This window comes from Eleginops maclovinus, chromosome 15 (assembly GCF_036324505.1).
Source record: "Eleginops maclovinus isolate JMC-PN-2008 ecotype Puerto Natales chromosome 15, JC_Emac_rtc_rv5, whole genome shotgun sequence".
Lineage (NCBI taxonomy): Eukaryota > Metazoa > Chordata > Actinopteri > Perciformes > Eleginopidae > Eleginops > Eleginops maclovinus.
In genome coordinates, this window is record NC_086363.1 from 3,743,122 (window position 1) to 3,763,289 (window position 20,168).

Genomic DNA, 20,168 nt, shown 5'->3' on the forward strand with positions numbered 1-20,168 from the left:
AAACAAGACACACAAAGGAACTGAGGTGTTATTTTTCTCTCTTTATTCGTGTGGTAAGAAACAAGCAGCCACTTACAGATTCAACAGTTTCACTGTCCGACACGACAAAACCTACAAACACACACAGCCATCGACCAGTCACAGTGCCTTCAAAACAACAAATCCATCCAACAGTAAAATAACGTAGTTGTATAGGTTAAAGTAAAAAAACAGCACCAGTTGTTGTGAGCCTACGAGAGATTTACTGCTCTGTCTCCACATGGTGCTCTTCATGCATGGGTGTGGGTGTCGCACGAGTGATTCACATTGGCACATTTATTCTTTCAACTAAAAAACAAAACAAACATCCTAAGTATATAGTTCACAGACAAGAGGTGATCATGTATAAATATAATACTGATAGGCAGGAATGAGTGGAGGAGTTTTCTTCAGACTGTGCAGCTCAATCTTCTTGCTCTGTGGACACTCCCTGCTCTGAAACAAGAAATTCCCTTTTATTTACCTACAAACAGGAAGTCTACTCTCAATATCCTCTAGATACGACTGAAACTCAACCACATAAAATCCACTCTTGCGGTTACCCAAGAGTGGATTTCGGGGCCCTCTACGTGCAATCTGGGGCCTCATTTATTAGCTGTGCGTTCAGATGATTTTGTACGTAAACAGTGCTAACGTAGAGAATCAGATTGACTGAAGGAAACTTTACTACTCAATCTTTAACTCTCTGTTTTCCATTCCTGTTCATTAACTATATTCTTTCTTATGTCTATAGGCAATGACACAGATGAGGCCCCTGGTGTTTTTAGCAGCTAGTCCTTTCCCTCAGACAGTAATCTCTCTGGTAAATGAGAAGGCACTGCATTCAAATGTATTCAAATCATTTCAAGCCTCAATGTTATGTTCAGTATCAGCAGCAAAATAACAGAACGCTTTCCTTCTTGTTTTTCCCTCTAAATCACTTCCTCTTTATCGTTCCTTCAGCCAAGTCTTTGCACAGTTTATACTGACAGAAAAGACTACAACACTACTGTAACTCAGTCTATAAAGACCTGCTATGTTGCAGGTGAGGCAGGATGTTTCTGGGTCATGTGAGTGTTGTCTCAGTCAGAGGTAATGGAAATAAACGGATGGATATTATTAGATAGTGGGGCTGAAAAATCACACAGTGTTTTTGAAGCAGTTGGACTTCATCACCACACAGCACAGATCTCCCGTTGGAAATAAAAACACTGTCAGAGGAACCCGCGGTCCAGCAGGAAGCCGAGCACAGTGGGTGTTAAATCACAAACAGAATCCATACACGTCTTCATGTGAGTCTAAAGCTATGGTGCCTACCGTGGACTGTATGTGTGTGATAGATACTTCACTGAATCCGGTTAAAATGTTTAAATAATTCAGTCGACATCATTTCAAACCATCAAAAACTGTACTGGTTTTTTATCTTTCACAGTTTGTTTAGTTTGCGTTTCTCCGCGGGATACGAGCAGGGTGATAATGAGCACACTTTAAAGTTAGTATGATCAGCTTGAATTTGGCAACACATTTTAAATTCATATATAGCCCTTCACTCTCTTGTAAATAATCAGGTCAGTCACTCCAATTAAGACACAAATTAGTTTTGTAAAAGTCACTTTGGCGCACCGTCAGTTAGGTCTTCCCCAATCACAGACGTGTGCTTGATTTATTTTCCTCTCTTAACTTTGATCCTGTGATTGAAAATCAGTGCAGTTTTCCTGGTTGCGTAGAATAATACAAAACAAGGAGACTCGGACGGGTGAAGCCCCAGCTGCAGCGTTTACCAGATACCACTGGAGCGACCGCCGGGGGGGGCCAGGATCCGAGCCGAGGACCTCTTCGGGACGTGGTCGTCCACCTGAGACCCTGAGAGACAAAAGGATAATTTGGTCCTTGAATTAACTTTGCAGCTTCTTTTGTACAGACTTTCCTCTTTGAAAAATCTAAAACATTCCTGAGTGCAATATCACAGTCTGTGATGTTCATCCTGTTGACAGAAACTGAAAAATATAGGCCTCCTAAAATGTAATTATCTTTATTCCTGCTACCTGAGAGGCTGAAGGAGGACTCATGGAGGTCTCGGACCCCCTGGTGGGCGCGGGGGCAGCCTTTGTTGGCGGCGTCTCCATCTATGGGGCCCAGACCAAGATCCTTCTTCATGGAGTTTGTCACCTTCGCTACATCTCCAGAGTAGGGGTCCCTGTCAACCCCTTTAATCGCCTGAGTCTGAAACAGAGAGGGAGAGGGGGACGGTCTATATGAGTTAAAGCTTTAATCTAAATGAGCATTCTTGAAAATATGACTAAACCTCATAGTTTTTGCTTTTAAAGATACAGTAGATAAACTAGATATTAAAGAGCACAGCAGATAAGATAGATGAACCAGATCATCTGTCCTTATGTCCCAATCTGTAATTCTGGGATTTATAAATATCACCATCTTAACGAATATTGAAAGCATTGTACGGTACATCCCATAGGATGTAGCAGAACAAACTATTAGTGCAAACTAAACAGAACAGAACCCTTGCAGAGGCTGGCTGTAATAGATGTTTGCAGACAGCAGGAAAACCAGTGTCAGCGAACAGAGGGGGCATTAAATCCTTTTTATGGGCTGTCAAACCAGCGCAGTGAGACACAGTGGGATGGGTGTGTCTGCAGCAAAGCACAGCGTGAGTCCTGGTTTCCTTTCAAAGTGATCAAAGTGAGTGAAAGTGAACCCACCTTTTCCCTTTGCACCATCTTCTTGTAGAGGTAGTCAGGGAAGGTGCGCTGAGGGTAGTACTTTCCAGATCCCTCGGCACACATGAACACTCCGTTCTCACACACCAGGCGACCTCGGCTGATGGTGACCAGGGGGACGCCGTGGCAGCGCAGCCCCTCGTACATGTTGAAGTCTCCGCCCTGCACCTGAGTGGTCACAGAGATCGTCCTGCACAGACACAGAAGACATTTATACCAATATTTTAACACAATCAAGAATTAGCAGCCAGTATTTTGTGTCTTCCTGTTTTGAATATAACTGTGTACCTGGTTGCATCGGGGTCCCAGACCACCAGATCAGCATCAGCTCCGGGGATGATACGACCCTTGCGTGGGTACAGGTTGTAGATCTTTGCAGCGTTAGAGCTTGTCACCGCCACAAAACGATTCTCATCCATCTTCCCTGTGACCTACAGGTAATAATGCATTGAAAACACATAAGAGAAAATGCAACCAGACCAACACGAGTTTGTGTGTGTGTGTGTGTGTGTGTGTGTGTGTGTGTGTGTGTGTGTGTGTGTGTGTGTGTGTGTGTGTGTGTGTACGTACCACTCCCCTCTCCCAGATGACACTCATCCTGTCCTGGACTCCAGCCATCCCATGTGGGATCTTTGTGAAGTCCTCCTTACCCAGAGCTCTCTGCTTGGTGCTGAATGGACGGTGCTCTGATGCCACCACGCTCAGAGAGTCACTGGAAACAGGATGTGCATTTTAACAATCTGAATTGTCTATAATCAATAACCAGTGTGGCAAAAACACTTTAGTTTGTAGGCACCACATACTTGCCCAGCAGGCCCATGAGGTAGCTGGGTGTGTTAGGGTCGATGCGGAGAGGAGGGACGATGACGTGGGCGGCAGCATGAGTCCAGTCCTGGTGGTAGTAATGCATCCCGTTCAGAACAGCGTGAGCTACTGTGGTCTCTGCGTGGACCACCTTACCTGCAGACAGAAAACCAAAGAAGTTAGCTGAAAGAATATCAACTTAAAACTTATTTATATCCTCACCACTGTCTTCTCTCTCACCTTGCATCTTAGCAGCAGCAATCATGTCTCCAGCAGACATACTGGACACATTCACCAGGTAGATCGGGCAGTGAGCCTGCAAGCACAAGAGCATTCATTCATTTATCAGAGAACGACACACAGACAGGAAATCAAAAATCACTTGTATCCTTTTACCCTGTTGGCGATGGTGACAGCCCTGTGGGTAGCCTCAGATTCCAGCTGTAGAAAATAAGAGAGAGGAGTTAAAATGAGTAATCGATATCAATAATGAGCAGAAAAATGAACTTATTTTTATTTACTTAAAGGTAGCAGCACACAATGTAAATGAATAAAAAGTGGGTGATAGGAAATGACCTCATATGTGTATTTACCTCCTCTGGTCGACTGATCTCAATCCCCTCCGGTCCACTGATGCCCAGCTCCAGAGCCTCTTTGGCACCCTAATTACACACATTCAACATAACTCAAATTAATTCAGGATGGCAAGTACTGCCACTACAAATGCACACATTTCATTTCATAGGCGTAATCTTATTTCCAATTTTGTTCAAAGTCTGACCTGACATTATTCTTTTTCCTTTGATCTAAAGACTAGAATTTGCAGCATAAACAAACATTTTTGGAACTTCACTTTTATAGAAAATTGATATTCAATTGTAGGTAAATAATAAAACATTAAGGGTTAAATTGAAATAACTTAAATTACTGTTCTCCTAAAAACGGTACCAAGTTACGGGACCTTCTTGTTGTCGGAACATTGTTTGTACCGTTGTCTCTGTGCTGCTCGGTGCGTTGTGTAAACAAATCCATCATGTGGCATTCTGATAAATGAGATCGGTGGCATAATTGATCGGTGCCGTTCTAATTCTCACTGAGCTGACCATCTCTTATTAGAAGAGGAACATGGAGGGATATGTGTGTGATTATTCGATGTTCACCTCCGCCACCAGCTCTCCGTTCTCGGCGTGGACGCGAGCGATGGCCCCGATGTCCTTACAGGTCTGCAGCGACTGGTAGAGCTCCGAGTCCCTCAGCATCATCGTGTCTTTGTAGGCCATGTACATCTGGAAGGAGTTCACGCCGTGCTCCCTCACCAGGGTCTCCATCTCACTGCGCACCTGAGCACAGGGCAAAGGTCAGAGGTCAAGAATAAAGTCCAACCATATGCCAGTGTGAATGAGGGCATAAAGCTGTGTATCTGTGTGTGTTACAGTATATGGGGCATGAAATGAGCTTGGAGAGCAGCCAGAGAAAGATCACATTGCTGCGTGTCAGGAATCCCACACAGATATTCACTGCGTGAAAAGATCTATTTAATTCAGTCAAAATGCAATAAACTATATAGAGTTTAGCGATAATTACTCAATACTGCTTTAAAAGGGGGTCATCATAATCAAAAAAAGTAAGAAAATGTCATCAATTAAATGATATAAAAAATAATACACAGCATTTAGTATCTACGTGCATTTAAAAAGCCAAGATGTTACACGGAACAACAAGAGAGGACATATTTAAGAAAATCTGGCAGACATTTAGTCACTACCCTGAATCTAAAATGTAAATGTCCCACTATTTGCAGACTGACAGTAATTGTTATACTGGCAGTGCATTATACACACACCAAATCATTACAAACTGAATATCTGTGGGTTTGAATAAAAGTAAAAGACATTAAGTCGGGCTCTGGGAATTCAAAGACGGCATCTTTAAATATTTCTGACTTTAATACATCAAACATGTATCAGTGTATAAGTGCTTGGAATTATTTGCAGGCCCAGTTGCAATTATTACAAGAACACATTGCACTATATGTAATAGTATGTGGCACATGCATAAAGTCAGCAGATGAAACATACAGACGTTTCATCAGCCTAAGGCTCAGTGAGGCACGTTGACGCATACAATCTGCCTAACGTGCCCAGTGAGCATGTGTGTTAACCTACATCGTGCAGGGTTTAATCTAGGTCATTACACATTTCACCCAGATAGGAAAAGAGTTTGCCTGCTTCATTATTCATTTAGCAAGGATGGAGGAAGCATGAGGAAAACAACAGCAACGACTGAAATGTGTTTACTGAAGACAAAGAAGTGTTTCCATGCGTTTCAGAGGTCCCTAACATGTTGGGGTTCTGTTTTGGGGTCTTACCTTCGGCCCCCACCAGGTGACCCCGACATGCAGAGCGTAGTCGCAGCAGGCCTTGGCGTCGGCCAGAGCTCGGCAGTTCTCGTAGGCGTCCACCAGAGAGCAGTGCTGTTCAGGCAGGGCCAGAGCCATCACCATGGTGGTACCACCCATCAGAGCCGCCTGGGGAGGGGAGGGGGGGAGGATAGGTGAGGAAGGAAGCAAAGAGGAGGCAGAGGAAGAGACACAAGAGATTGATTAGAAGGGAGAACAATGATCCACTATAAAGCACAGATGCTGTTTGTGCGGTGACAATGAGCCATCGTCCTTCCTCATGAACTGCTGCCTCATCATTATAAAGTGGACTTGTTTCTGGTTGTGAAATTAATTAAGTTTATATAGATGATGCACAAAGACGGCCTTAATCTGACAACTGCACAGAAATGCAATCAATTCATCTGTATCTGCAAAGTCTGAACCTTTTTTTACTCTTCCTTTTTCTTTGCATGATTTTTGTGAGTCTGGAACTGTTTAAAGAAAAGAGCCTCTGTAAGAACTTCCAACTCTACTGCCTCGAGACTGAATTAAACTGAAGCAGATACATATATGAAAAAGGAGAGGAAAAGGATGTGAATGCGCCGATGTAGCAAGCCACAGAGGTAGAACAAACCGGGAAAATGAGAGGAATGATGGAGGAGTGATGGCGTGAAGGGAGCGGTCTGCAGCGACTCGTTTCGCTCGGCTGATTGGTAAATGCACTCTTCTGTAGCCATGACAACAGATACTGCTCAGCCATGCCTGTAGCCCTTCCCCACCCTCCTCTTCCTCCTCCTCATCTCCCTGCTTTCTCTCCGTACTCCATTCAATATGGCACTGACCATACAGAGTGTAACAGGGATAATGCACCGAGGAGTGATGGGAGAACAGGCAATCATCATTTATGAAATAGGACATGGACGTGAGCTATCCCTGCAGTCTTTATTCTATTTATTTTCATCTCATATCAAGAAAAAGCAACCAAAATTCAAGCATCACCTCTTTATCATTTCTACAGCCAGTCTGCTACATACATTTAACACAACGCTGGTTTATGTCTCAGTATCGAGTCCCTCCAGACGTGTGGCAGACAGGGGCGGGGTCATCTGGTTTCGAGTGACATTTCCACCAGCAAACCAACTATCAGGTTTCCCATTAACATAGTAACCAGCCCGAATCATCTGCAGCGTCAGCATCGAAGCTCTCTGCATACATGTGTGTGTGTTGAGTGTGTCATTGATCACTGTCAGTGTGTATTTGTCGGTCGGTGTGTGTGTGTGTGTGTGTGTGTGTGTGTGTGTGTATGTGACGGAGAGAGAACATGGACACAGCTGGGGATTGTGGGATGTGTGTCAGCCTTAATTAAGATTTACTGCCAGTGCCAAGATGGATAGTGGAAAAAAGAGAAAGAATAGCGAGAGAGAAGAGAGGAAATGTGTCGTAAAGCCACGTGTATGTATATTATAATCGTGCATTTTCATCAGTGTCCCGGTTTCAGAGGCCAGAACCCCCCAAAAAATGTCCCGTCTTTCTTCCTGTCGACAGTTTTTCTCTCTACATCCAAAATAAGATGTCTTACATTCGGAGATGATCAGTCAGTATTGTTCTGATGAAACGGCTTGTAACTGCTGTTGCTGAGCAGAACGAAGCCATCATCACGGCAGACACGGCGCAGAAACCAGCCTGGAAGACACATGCTGTTTTTTATAGCCATTTCCATAGTAACAACCTCATTTGTTCTTTTCATACAAATCCGTCGTAACAGGTTTGTGATTATGAGCAGACAAAGCCATTTCAAACCCACAGAATATCATTTTTGATACTACATAGTCAGGATGGAAAACTGACAAAAAACCAAGTTTAGCAAAATCACTGCCAGAGGATTTTATTTGACCTAGTACTCATTCAATTTTGTTATCCTGTAGTACTACATGATCATACAATGGTCATGGTTTAAATCTAGAAGCTTCCTTGTCAAGCCACAGTAAACCTGACATCATCCCTTCAACATATTACTGATCATTGCAAGAGAATGGTGACACGTAAACCCCAAACAGTGTTTATCATGGATCCCCAACTCTATTACAGACCCCTAACGCCTACTGTGAAGATAATCCCATGAAAAAGAAAATGAAGCAGACTGAGAGGGGGAGACAGGGGGAGACATGTCTGATCTGAGAGGATGAGACGATCTTTGTATATTGAACTCTGGGAAAGGCTATCAGTGTCAGACAGATTACTCTGCAGCTCTGTGATCAGCCCCTATCATACCTCACATTACAGCTGAACACCTTCTTTCATCCTCCTCCCCCTCCTCCTCCTCACCTCCCTCTGCCTGCAGACACATTCAAATTATCTCTGCAGTGCATGCTGGGAGAGATACAGAGCTGGTATTTAGTTGTAGTAGAATATTCATTCTTTATTATCCAATCAGATTAGATCCATGGTGCATACCACACCTGCGTTTGATTCCTAGCTCCTGGACCATTTGCTGCACATCATTCCCCGACTCTCCTTCCCTACTTTTCATGTCTTTTTCAACTTATTCTGTGATAAAAAGGCCTAAAATCACCCAAAAATAACCTTTAAAAAGAACTCAACTAAACTCTGATCTTCCCGTCTAGTGCTGGGATGTGCAAAATAATGAAAGGTTCTGTAGAAAATGATTAAATCCAGCCTAAATTGAGCTTTTTCACTGGTAGGCAGATCCTTTTTTGTTTTCAAAACTATATAAGATATATATTTTCTATTTTTTATCTGAGATCAGTTAACTCAAAGTGTATTTACAATATAGCTAAACATCTGGACACACAACTTCAGTACAAGATGTATAAACGCTGCGATAACAGGTTTCTACACTGCATGTTCTCCACCATTCACCCTCCTGCTGCTGGTCAGTGTGAGTCTGGACAGGAGGGAGAGACACGGGGGGGGAGGAAGGAAGGAAAAGCGTGAGACGGAGAGCACTGTAACAAAACGACAGGAGGGAGGGAGGCGAGAGGATGCTGAGAGAAATAGTTTTGGGGGTCCATTCACAATTGAACATGAGTCGTTGCCAAAGTTACGCAGTCGCCATAGAGATCAGCCAATTCTGCCATGTTCATGCGTGCACACAAACATTTGCTGCCTAAGAGTGGGTTAGTTGCTATAGCAGCAGGGTCAGTATGGGGGGGGGGGGTAAAAGCTGCCATACAGATGATTCAATCCCCCCCCCAAATTCCTCTCACCCGTTTCAGCTGGCATTCCATCAGACTCTGACCTCATTACACTGAGACACAGCGCTGCAACGTCCCAGCAGGTAATAACGTTTAAACTGTGCTCGAGTAGCTCGGAAAAATCTGGCCTACTGTAAGAAACCTTTTTAGAAAATGTCTTAAAACATACCGTTGGTCCTTAGTGTAAAATAGCCTCTAATTGACTTTTTTAGACAAGGCGGCAAATCTGTTGGACCTTTGTTCCTAGCTTACATTATGTAGCGTCTGCCACACCATCATACACTGAGTTTACGCCTTTGACTTCAATCCAACAGGGACCAAAACCCCAACATAAAAACAGCCCACAAAATCCGCACCATGTACCGCTGCAGGCACCGACTACACTCCCTCTTTGAATTTTTAAGTCCTAATTATTTAATCACCCTCTCTGCTCTGAGTCTCAGTGGAAAACACGCAAAGCATCCTAAGAAAATACACAAATTAACCCTGTGTGCGTTAAAAGATTGAACAGCTGTGAGACAATTCACCCAAAAACGCGTGACAGCTGTTTGTGTTTGCACCATACAACATGTGTGGTCATTAGTCTTGACGATCGTACGAAAAAGATCTGCATGTAGACGCGACAGACAGAGAGTGAGAGGGAAAGTATGTCTGTGTGTGACAGCTGCCTGTGCTTTCTAAATGTGTTCAATTACAGGCATGCTGGAGTGCTTTGTCAGTATGTGTGTGTTTGTGTGTGTGTGTGTGTGTGTGTGTGTGTGTGTGTGTGTGTGTGTGTGTGTGTGTGTGTGTGTGTGTGTGTGTGTGTGTGTGTGTGTGTGTGTGTGTGTGTGCGCGTGTGCTTTTATGTACCTTGGTCCCGCTGTAGAAGTCATCCTGAATGCTGGCGTTCATGAAGGTCTGCTGCAGATGCACGCTGGTGTCGATTCCGCCCGGCAACACCAGCTTTCCAGAGGCGTCAATCACCTTAGCCCCGCCTGGTATCATCAGCTCCTTTCCGACCTGCCACAGAGAGCACGAGCACCACATTTAACAGACTTTATTAATATGTGTTTTGTACCTGTAATGCACTTCTAAACCACATAATATTTAATGACTACATAGGACATTGCTATTTAAGTCTATCAGCTTAATGTAGTCCATCCAGTCCGTCATATTAAAGAGGGCCAATCAAAGACAGGAGTTTGTTGAATGGCTCATTATTCCGCAGCCACAGTAAGTGCTTGACTTGAATTAAATGTTTCACTTATCCTGTGGCATATCTCAACACGTACTGGATGTCAAGGAGTTTGATACATACATTAATGATTCCCAGAGGATAAATCCTAGTTACTTAAGAGTTCCCCTGAATATTTGGGATCTTGCGCCTCCAAAAGCCTACGGAGGAAAATGACTTTTCATACTGAAATATTAAGAGATATTATAAATAGGATTTTTATGTGCAAGGTCATAACAATTACTGATTGAACTTATAAAATGTAGTACACATATTGATTACCTCCTTCAGATGCATTGTAACACCTGTCGTGATCAATGTTCAATCAATCGTCCACAGTAGGTCAAAGTGACATTAGCATTGTCACTGTTAGCATGTTAGCTTGCCGATGCTAGCGTTTAGCTTAAAAGTGCTTATAGGTGATAGCATGATAGCATCAATGATATCCAGAAAAACTATTCTTATAATCTTATAAAAGTATCTTGTCGATCTGAAGTATAATTTCAAACTAATTCTCATTGTTGTAACCCTTATTTGTTACCATGAGGGCACCCACTGACCCTCTCAGCTGTAATCCTCACAGATCAGTGTGATAGAGTACAGCTGAACTTCCCAGGTCTGAATCTTCTCTGCACATGAAGCTTATTTCCATGACAACATTCTGCGAGCTAATTATAGCGTTTACTATCATCATGTACAGCCACAGGATTCATTCTCTTCATACTGTATCATTGTGAAGTGAGTCACACTAACAGCTGTGTGTGTGGGTCAAATATGGTGTGGGTGTGTGTGTGTGTGTGGGGGGGGGTGTGCATGAGTAGTAGTGCATCTGATTGTGTGGATTTGAGTGAATGCTTGTGAATGTGTACCTGCTGAATGATGCCGTTCTCAATGTAGACGTCTGCTTCCTGGGTGAAGTCATCGTTGACCACCTTCCCTCCCTTGATGAGAATACGCATCGAACCCATGTTGGCAGCCTTAGTCCTACCGGAGGAACAGAATAATGCATTTAAAATCAGAATGACATAACAAGCGTGTGGTGCAGACACTGCAGACCTCTGTGCAGGAACAAAACAAGCATGAAAACGCTGCTGGTGACTCATGTGAGATGTTTGAGTGGCAAAACGAAATGTGTAAGATCTGAACCCTCATGCAAGGAGTAAAAAAAAACACTTCACCACAGAGAAAGAAATATCACCACCAAGAGGCTCCTATTAGTGAGACATAAATCAGAGTCAGAATTCCTTTCTACAGTATGTCCCAATAATGCATACAAAAACTGAAAGATTAAGGCTTAAAAATCAGCCAATGTTCAGGTGGAGACAGATGAAGATAACTTTGTTCTAGTCTAAATATGTGACATTTTCAGATTCTTTCAATTCAGTTTGTTATTTTTTAACTACCTCTACTACCATCAATGAGAACCCTTGATTTCAAAATCCTGCCGTTGTGCCTCTCTTGTCAGTGGCAGGAACCCGCCCTTCTACAGATCCTTTTCATAGTCCTGCCTCAACAAACCCAAAGCCACGGCCAACCACAATGAATGCAAAGGCTTCTGTGTGGCGTGGAGAAAAGGAAAGCACAGAGAATGTGAATGTGCTTCACAGCTTCTGTTATCTGATCGTAAGAAAAAGCTTTCAATCTTGGAGGGGACAATTATCCATCGTTACACAAATCTCTGTATGTTATGCTGAGTTACAGTTTCTGATAGATTCCTTTTGTGTCAGAAAACCTCTTGCTTTGAGGTCATCAGCTTGCTCCATGAAATATTAAGGCAAGCAGAGGATCTATAATTTTCAAATCTATTACAGCATCTGTTGGGATACCACAGAGTCTCAGAGATTCTGCGCTCACTGGAGGTGGAAAGCTGGTTATGTGATATTTGTGATAATCAGCAGAGCAAATGATGGTCCAAATAAAAGCTGGTTACAGAAAAACCTAACACCTACAGGGATTTAGTTTAGGAACATGGATCTCATTAACCTAATTTCAGCCATTTCTGTATTTTGCACAATTAGCACTTATCAGAACTAATTGGTGTTTGTCTCTGCCCTGTCCTTTACAAAAATAATGATAGTTCCTGGCGATGGTAATTTTAGGTTGTTATGTTGCACTCTGGAGTCAGGGCTTTTACACGCAGCCCTTTTTCTTGTTGTTTTATATTTTTAAAGGTTAAATATTTCATAAATAAAGTAATGAAGCTGAGAGTTGTTATTCCAAGTATTGTCTGCTTGTTCTTAGTATTTACAATTAATTATATTGATTTAATGCCAATGATTGTTTCTCTAATGCCGGGCTTCACTTTTACATTTCTACACCCAATCAAATAAATTGCCAATGACATTTTTCCCCCTCTGTCTTTGTGTTTCTATGGGTATCTATATATTTCAAATTAAAATGTACAGGAAAGAGTGTTTTATTCCCACATAATTAGGTCCCTACGTGATACTTCCAGATAATAATTGCAAAAAGCACCATGAGGAAGTCTAATGGGACCAACACACTGAGCCTCTTCTACAAACATCCCTCTGTGTGCATGTGTGTATTCTGCATGGATGGCTGTATGCAATGTGTTTGATGACGGGACACAATGGCCTCCCAGTCACACAGAATCAGACTCAAAGAGACGGAGGAGAGGAGACGGACGAGGGGAGGAGAGAGAACAGTGGACAGAATAATGAGGAGAGAAAGTTGTACCCCACACAGATGACACTGAAATGGCTCCAAAATGTAGGAAGATTGCTCAGAGATCTCTAAAATAGGGAAATGTGTTTTGAACAACATCAAATCTATTCCCTCAGCATAAACAGAAATATTAGACACCTGGGTCGAACTCCTGTTGATCTCAGATTTAGGGGAGGGGTGCAAAAGAGATGGAGAACTTAACAAGAGAAGAGAGGAGGGTCACAGAAAGATAGAGGAAGAGTAGAGGCGGATGATGGTTGGAGATGAAGCGATGGTAGTAAACATGGTGGTGGTGGTGATGGGGGGTGTGCAGTATGGAAAGCAGTGCCCTAAAGGCCTGGCAGCCAGAATAAAAGATTGGTTTCCCGGGAGATGAGAACTGAAGAGCTTTCAGTAGAAAAAGCCTTAGGACACACACACACACACACACACACACACACACACACCACACACACACACATACACACACAACCACACACACACACATTCTCACACAATTGCATGTTAACGTATGGTGAAGCATACTAAAACACTGATTTGCAAATGTGTTGGCAAAACACCAACACAATGAGATGGAACTTTAGAAACAGTTTGCTTTCACTCATTTTGATCATTTCAGATAAAATGGCAAAGTTGTTCGACCTTTGGACCTTTCATTGTAGCGCCCCCATCAACCCAATCAGAGTGATTTACGACTGAAATCACTTTGGAATAAAGAAAAGGAGACAGGCCTTCTTCAGGGTATACCGTATCTAACACAGCTGAGAAGAATTCTGCCTCAGTTGGATGAAAAGGATTAATGTCATTGGTCTTTCAAAAGCTCAGTCTTTTTTTTTCTTCTCCTGGCAGCTTTGGAACAATGACCCACATATCATCTGTTTGGATACTGATGCAGAGAGACCCTAGTGTAGAAAGTCAATTACCACTGTCTACTACAACAAATCCAATAGGATCTGACACTGTAGTGGAAACATATTGGAGTGGGAAGGGACTGCCAAACGTCTCCTATCTTACACTGATATTAAATCCTGCAGATATGTATTTACAAATGGTCTCTTTTATTCAACACCTAAAGTTCTCCAGTTGGTTTCATTCATTCAGAATCAGGCTCTTTCTGTAATACATGAAAGGTAATTAAACACACACATATATTAACCTACTGTAATGTAATTAAGATACATGTCTCATGTGAGCAAGGGTTTTCTTTTTGTGCACAATTTAGAAAACAAGGGTAAATAAGTAGCAGTTAAACAGGTAGGGAGACAAATGTCTACCTGGAATTATTTATAACTGATATTCAGAGGCCCTGAGCTTTTGCTGCCACTTGTTCAGGTCAGCTGACGGACCGTGTGAGTGAGACACGGGGAGCTTTGTGTGTCTGTGAGGTCTGTAAGCCAAAGAAAATTAGTCAAACAGAAATAAGTCAGCTTATATAATTGACACTCTTGACAGTGACACCTTTAATACTCACAAACACACACAGTAAGCCCTGCAGCTGATCGAAGGAAAGGAGATTATCAATGAGGGGAGGCACCGTTCAGGTCCTATGGGGACCAATAGGGGCATCTGTGGACCACTCCACACTGTAGACTGTGATGTTGGTGTGTTGGGTCTATGTGTGTGTGTGTTTGTGTGTTTGTGTGTTTACTTTCTGCTGTGTCACAGAAGGTATGACAGACAAACACACACACCAACAGTGACATGCAAGGCAGCATTTCAAACTCACACTGTGACCAGCGGCTTCAGCAAACACATAAACACACACACACACACACACACACACACACACACACACACACACACACACACACACACACACACACACACACACACACACACACACACACACACTTACTGCAGCTATCAGTCCACTTTATGATCACATTTGCACACGCAGAGACACACCCTGACTTCTCTCCGTGCAGGCAGTTTTTTTAATGGGCGCGTTAATTAATAATGAATGAGGAGCAGCAGGCAGAAAGTCCTCGTCAAAATGTCACACATGTTTTTATAGCTGCATAGACGGTCAGACCAGACAGCTTCAAAACGGTTGTCCTCCATGAACAATACCAATTGGCCAGGTTGTACTTTTAGGCTACAGTACATCATTCATAATTGAAAGTTTTGTATGAGATGCATTTTCTAAATCCATATCGTTTTGTGGTTCATTTCAAAGGTTTTCTTAGAGATCCTTAGCATGTCTTTGCTCATGGAAACCTAATTTAATTTCCTCCATCTTTAGAAACAGTGTAAATGGGACACATTAGCTGCTTACATCCTCAGCAGTTTCCGAGCAAGTGCAGGCTGCATGTGTGGCATGGAAATGTGTGTGTGTGGGGTGGGGTGTGTCTGCGTGTGTCTGCGCGTGTGTGTGTGTGTGTGTGTGTGTGTGTGTGTGTGTGTGTGTATCTGTGTGTGTGTGTGTGTGTGTGTGTGTGTGTGTGTGTGTGTGTGTGTGTGTGTGTGTGTGTATCTGTGTGTGTGTTGATGCATGTTGCAAGTAAGAAGAAAGGAGTAGACAAAAGCTGACTCCTTGATCTGGAGAGTAATCGCCACAGGGAGGGTGTACAGTGTGTGTTTGTCTGCAAGTAATATGTGTGTGTGTTTAATTACCTTTCCTATGTGTGAGCTTGTGTACTGTAGGTGTGAGTTGGTGTGTGTGTGTGTGTACAGTAGAGCTATTTAAAAATCCAGGACATGTGAGAATCAGACAACTTCCTAACACACTGCAGGTAAGAATAGACATCAGACACACAGCAGGATGAGGTTTAAAGAGGAGTGGGTGCTGCTGGAGGGTCCGGGATGAATAAGCCATTAGTGAATCTCACACACACACACACACACACACACACACACACAGATAAACAGAAAATAACAACAGTGGTCGCATAACTAAGTAGGCCAACGCTCAGAGGATTAGGGCCGTCTCTCTCACACACACTCCTTCTCTCTGTCGTCTACATGCACCCTTTTGTCACACTGTAATTTAATAGTTTTGGGAAGGACAGGCATCATCTTTTATTCATCTATCGTGGTCTCATTTCACTCTCCGTCTGGCCAAATGAAAGAGTTATGAAAGAGCTGCAGTCTGACCTTTGACCCTTCAGCCTGTGCCACAAATATCAACGTCAGAATAAACTGATTCATATTATTGTTCATTTTGTTTCTATCCATTAAAAGGTGCAATGTGTAATGCCTAGCCACACACTCCAAAGAAGTAGGGGCAGCATTTCACCTCTACTATCAGGATTATATAATCTAAATGCAAATTCTGGCAATGTCTAAAATAAATGCACATTCATGCTCCTCAGAGGATGACACATGGTAAAACCACACCTATTACAAAGTGTTTTGAGTGTTTTTTAAGCATTTGTCTTTTGCTTAATACTGCTGCACATTCCTGATGAGCATCCATAGTTATTTGAACGTGCAGCTGAATAAATGCAACCCTAATGTTATACAGCATGGTTACGTCATCTAGTTCAGATGGTGTCTAATATATTCAATTCATTGTGCTACACTGTGGACCCCTGGAGCCCCCTTGAGCAACCTCGAGGATCCTTAAACCAAATGATTTTAAAAGCTCAAACCCACCAACCGATGCAGGCCTGCAGGAAAAGCTGCATGCACAAAAAAAAACATTAATGCAAAAGTAGGTTGTAAAACAGGACATCAAATCACCTGTTCAAATCACATTATGTTCCCAACAAAACACACACACACACACACACACACACACACACACACTAGCAGAATCGTTTGTATGCATGACGATTCTCATCAGCACTACCTCTGTGACTCAATACATCAGATAGGACAGAGAAAAAGCCTATAAACGAATATCACACTTACATAACGATCAACACACACACACACACACACACACACACACACACACACACACACACACACACACACACACACACACACACACACACACACACACACACACACACGAACACACACAAACACACACACCTCACGCAATTTCGTCGCCCAAAGGCAAACGATGCTTACAACATACGATCAATGTTCATCCTTTTTCTCCTGATTTAGCCTCACTTGACAAACACAATGTCACTTTATATATCATTCAATAAAGACTTGGCTTGCATTAATTAATGTCCATTCCTATGCAGAGGGAGGGATGCATCATTGGGTGACTGCAAATGTAAATGACACAGATTCTGTGAAAAACACTTGATATTAAGCTAACATGGATGTGCCACGTAGAAAATAAACGGTTATTAATTATCACCGTTAGTCGAGACCATATCAATCATTTTAAGGGTCTAAATGGTAATATTGAGGTTACATCATGTTTTATTATTGCTAACCATTACCTAATTTACAAAAATACTCAATGACATGTTAGATATTTACATATTTTTTGGCTTCTTACCCTTTTTCTTTCGATTCTCAGATCCTCCTCTAACGAAGCTTCTCACCGTTGCCCAGCACCAGCCGAGTGAGCGAGGACAGCTGGCACAGCGCGAGCCGCAGATGCTTCAATGCCAGCAGCCAATCAGATGCCTCTTTTACCTGAGTAACGGAAAAACTGACCAATAGGAGGCGATCATTTTCTACCGAAGGGGTCTCCTCTGCTCAGAAGACAGGGGCGTGTCCCTGCCGGCTGAGCCTCATGCTGCCTTCAAATGCTGTCGGACATACTGCGGTTAGGTTGATATACGGTGTATGTTGCAAATTATGAATATTCTCAATGACTAAAGGTACTAACTACAACATGAACAGATGATTGATACAAGTGTCAACTGATTTATAATTGACAACCTTTTACTTTAGGCAGATCAACAAATATAATAGTTTCACACTGTTTCGATTACTGATTAAATAGTATTTAACTATAAACCTAGTAATCAACCTCAATTTTCGGGAAACAGATAGGTGTACCGGCCAGGAAAAAGCAATGTACAGCTGTGGAGGGAGGCAGCAGCCAAGTATATTATAGCCAGTCTAGCAAATTAACATCAGCTTACAAAAACAGTATGTTAAGCACACAACACACTCAATTGTGTTATTGTGTGGCTTTGATGAACCTGAAGTAACACTAACTACAAGACTACTCAAGGTAGATGTAGACCAGCAACAGAGGTAGTAATGTAATACACATTAAATGGAGTTTGCTGGCTGATAAAGGAGTAGAGATAACTGCTTTATTTTCCTGATGGAAAAGTAAAACGATGAAAATATTCCTATGTACTTCGACTGATACTGAAAACAAAAGCAAAAATTCACATAAAGGTAGAAAACACTTAATCACAAGAAACAGTCCTTTTTTTTTATTCACGGTTCATTTCTTACATTGTTCAAGTACAAAGTTAAAATGCCTTTTTAATTATTTCATATTCATACAAGAGTAAAATAATAATAGTGCCTTTTCATTACTACGACAAACTTAAATACAGTCATTGTAAAGACAAACTTGATTTATACTCCTAACAATATATTTTTCTTATTTTCAGATAAAATTTTAGCACCTTTTGAAACACCACCAGGTCCTCCTTTTTCCTAAAAGCTCATCTTTCCTTAAGTCCATGAGATGAGTGTCTGCATGCGCCACAGCATTGTATGTGTGTCGATGTTGTGCATGTATCTCTGCGTTTGTGTGTGTTAATAACAGTGTTTTGAGAGTTTTATGTTTGTTAGTGTATCAGTGTTGAAAACAGCGCATCACTCAGCCTAAAAGCTGTTGATAGGCAAACATAAACACCATCACCGAGTCTCCCATCGTTTAGAAATACCGTCTCCATTCTTCTTGCTTTAATTCGTCTGCACTCTCAAACAGATGTGTTGACATCACACAAAATGAAATGTAGATGTGCTTGTCAAAGAAGTGGATCCTCTTTAATGTTCAACAGAGCATATTAACAAACACAAACACCGTCAGTTCTCTTTGGGGTTTGATTTGTTACTTAAACACTTGTCTGACAACTGTGTATCCTTGTCTCCGAATTCATCTGTTGACCCCTCAGAGGCCTGATAAATACCAAGTTGAATTACATGTGCTAAACAGTTTGTATTCTCTGCTTGGTTTTTTGAATTCATATGAGAAAAGCAGTAGGGTGAAACTAAAACAGAGATGAAAATGTGTCTTCAACAAATTATTTAGCTCCAGTAACCTGAACATCAATGTGCTTTTGACTGCTGAAGAAACACATGATTGACATTTTGCTCGGGAAATTTGTGACCAGTTTGTGAATATTTTATAATGAGAGTTTTTGATAAAGTTAATTATTGCTAACTGATAATTTAGTGTCAGAAAAAAATAGGAAATCCGTTAATTTTATGTTGCAGTCGACTTCCTTTATTTTTCTTTCCTGTCCTTGTATTTACTTCATTTTCCCCCAGATGTCAGGATTTCTGTGTTTTCTTCTATATTTGTCATCAACAACACTCCATTCTGTGTCATTTCAACCCGCTGCTGTTTGAGAGTGTGCTTTAACAAAATGTCTTTCAGCATCCTTCGGTACAATAGAACAAGTCACTATACTAACTGTAATATATGCTTTCTCGAGCCTCTCCTTCCTCTCTAGGCTGAGACTGAACTGAGCACCAACCTGGAACAGTACACACACACGATAACAGATTATTATTGTAATTATTATTACCATGATTATTATTATCATTACTCCCTAATCTAACATGGATTCAGAGATTACACTGACTGACTGACATGCAGCACCTGGGGGGGAGGGGGTTGTGAAAGGGGGGGGGAGTCTTGGAGCACCAAGCCTGATGGCAACCGGCGGCCGGCAAAAACACAGTTTGTATGCATGTGTGTGTGTGTGTGTGTGTGTGTGTGTGTCTGTGTGTGTTGTAGTGGAAGGAGAAAGCTTTAAGACGGCACTGTGTTTCCAGCATGTGTGTGTGTTTCTGTTTCTGCATTAGTGTGTGTCTGTGTGTGTGTGTGTGTGTGTGTGCGTAACCTGCAAGAGTTATGTAAAAAAGAGTTTAAAGAGTTCTAAAAAGCACCTGAAGGTTGGTTTTATAAACGGAGAGTAAACATGATGGAAAAAAGGTTGAACCTGCTGGTTTATTGTTAATTCTTGTAAATATATGTGTATGTATTTGTGTGTGTGTGTGAGCATTGA

The 20,168-nt window shown here is 42.0% G+C and overlaps 2 protein-coding genes across 7 annotated transcripts in view; both read right to left on the reverse strand.

Annotated features, from left to right (window-relative positions):
- Positions 1 to 21: 21 nt before the first annotated feature.
- LOC134877372 (dihydropyrimidinase-related protein 5-like) lies at positions 22 to 17,525 on the reverse strand. The gene is made up of 14 exons (XM_063902880.1): positions 17,459 to 17,525; positions 11,241 to 11,355; positions 10,008 to 10,157; positions 5,929 to 6,087; positions 4,721 to 4,900; positions 4,154 to 4,222; positions 3,957 to 4,001; positions 3,801 to 3,876; positions 3,560 to 3,716; positions 3,327 to 3,468; positions 3,045 to 3,187; positions 2,739 to 2,946; positions 2,064 to 2,241; positions 22 to 1,881 (listed from the first exon to the last, which is right to left on the reverse strand). The coding sequence occupies exons 2-14, from the start codon at positions 11,337 to 11,339 to the stop codon at positions 1,796 to 1,798; spliced, it is 1,692 nt and encodes a 563-aa protein (XP_063758950.1). The 5' UTR covers positions 11,340 to 11,355; positions 17,459 to 17,525; the 3' UTR covers positions 22 to 1,795.
- Positions 17,526 to 18,333: 808 nt separating this feature from the next.
- Positions 18,334 to 20,168, reverse strand: part of dnmt3aa (DNA (cytosine-5-)-methyltransferase 3 alpha a) — a 44,042-nt gene continuing 42,207 nt past the window's right edge. For all 6 annotated transcript variants that reach the window (XM_063901865.1, XM_063901864.1, XM_063901861.1 and 3 more), the window contains one exon: positions 18,334 to 20,168. This exon is cut by the window's right edge and continues 2,988 nt beyond it. The gene's annotated coding sequence lies outside the window, so the exon portion shown is untranslated.

What these genes read in the sequence shown, in the direction of transcription:
- LOC134877372 (XM_063902880.1), bottom strand. Translation starts at nt 11,339, where the DNA reads ATGGGTTCGATGCGTATTCTCATCAAGGGAGGGAAGGTGGTCAACGAT. An exon ending in CTGTCACCATCGCCAACAGG is followed by an intron (nt 3,877 to 3,956) that starts GTAAAAGGATAC and finishes TTGTGCTTGCAG; the next exon opens with GCTCACTGCCCGATCTACCT. An exon ending in GTCCTCCTTCAGCCTCTCAG is followed by an intron (nt 1,882 to 2,063) that starts GTAGCAGGAATA and finishes TTTGTCTCTCAG; the next exon opens with GGTCTCAGGTGGACGACCAC.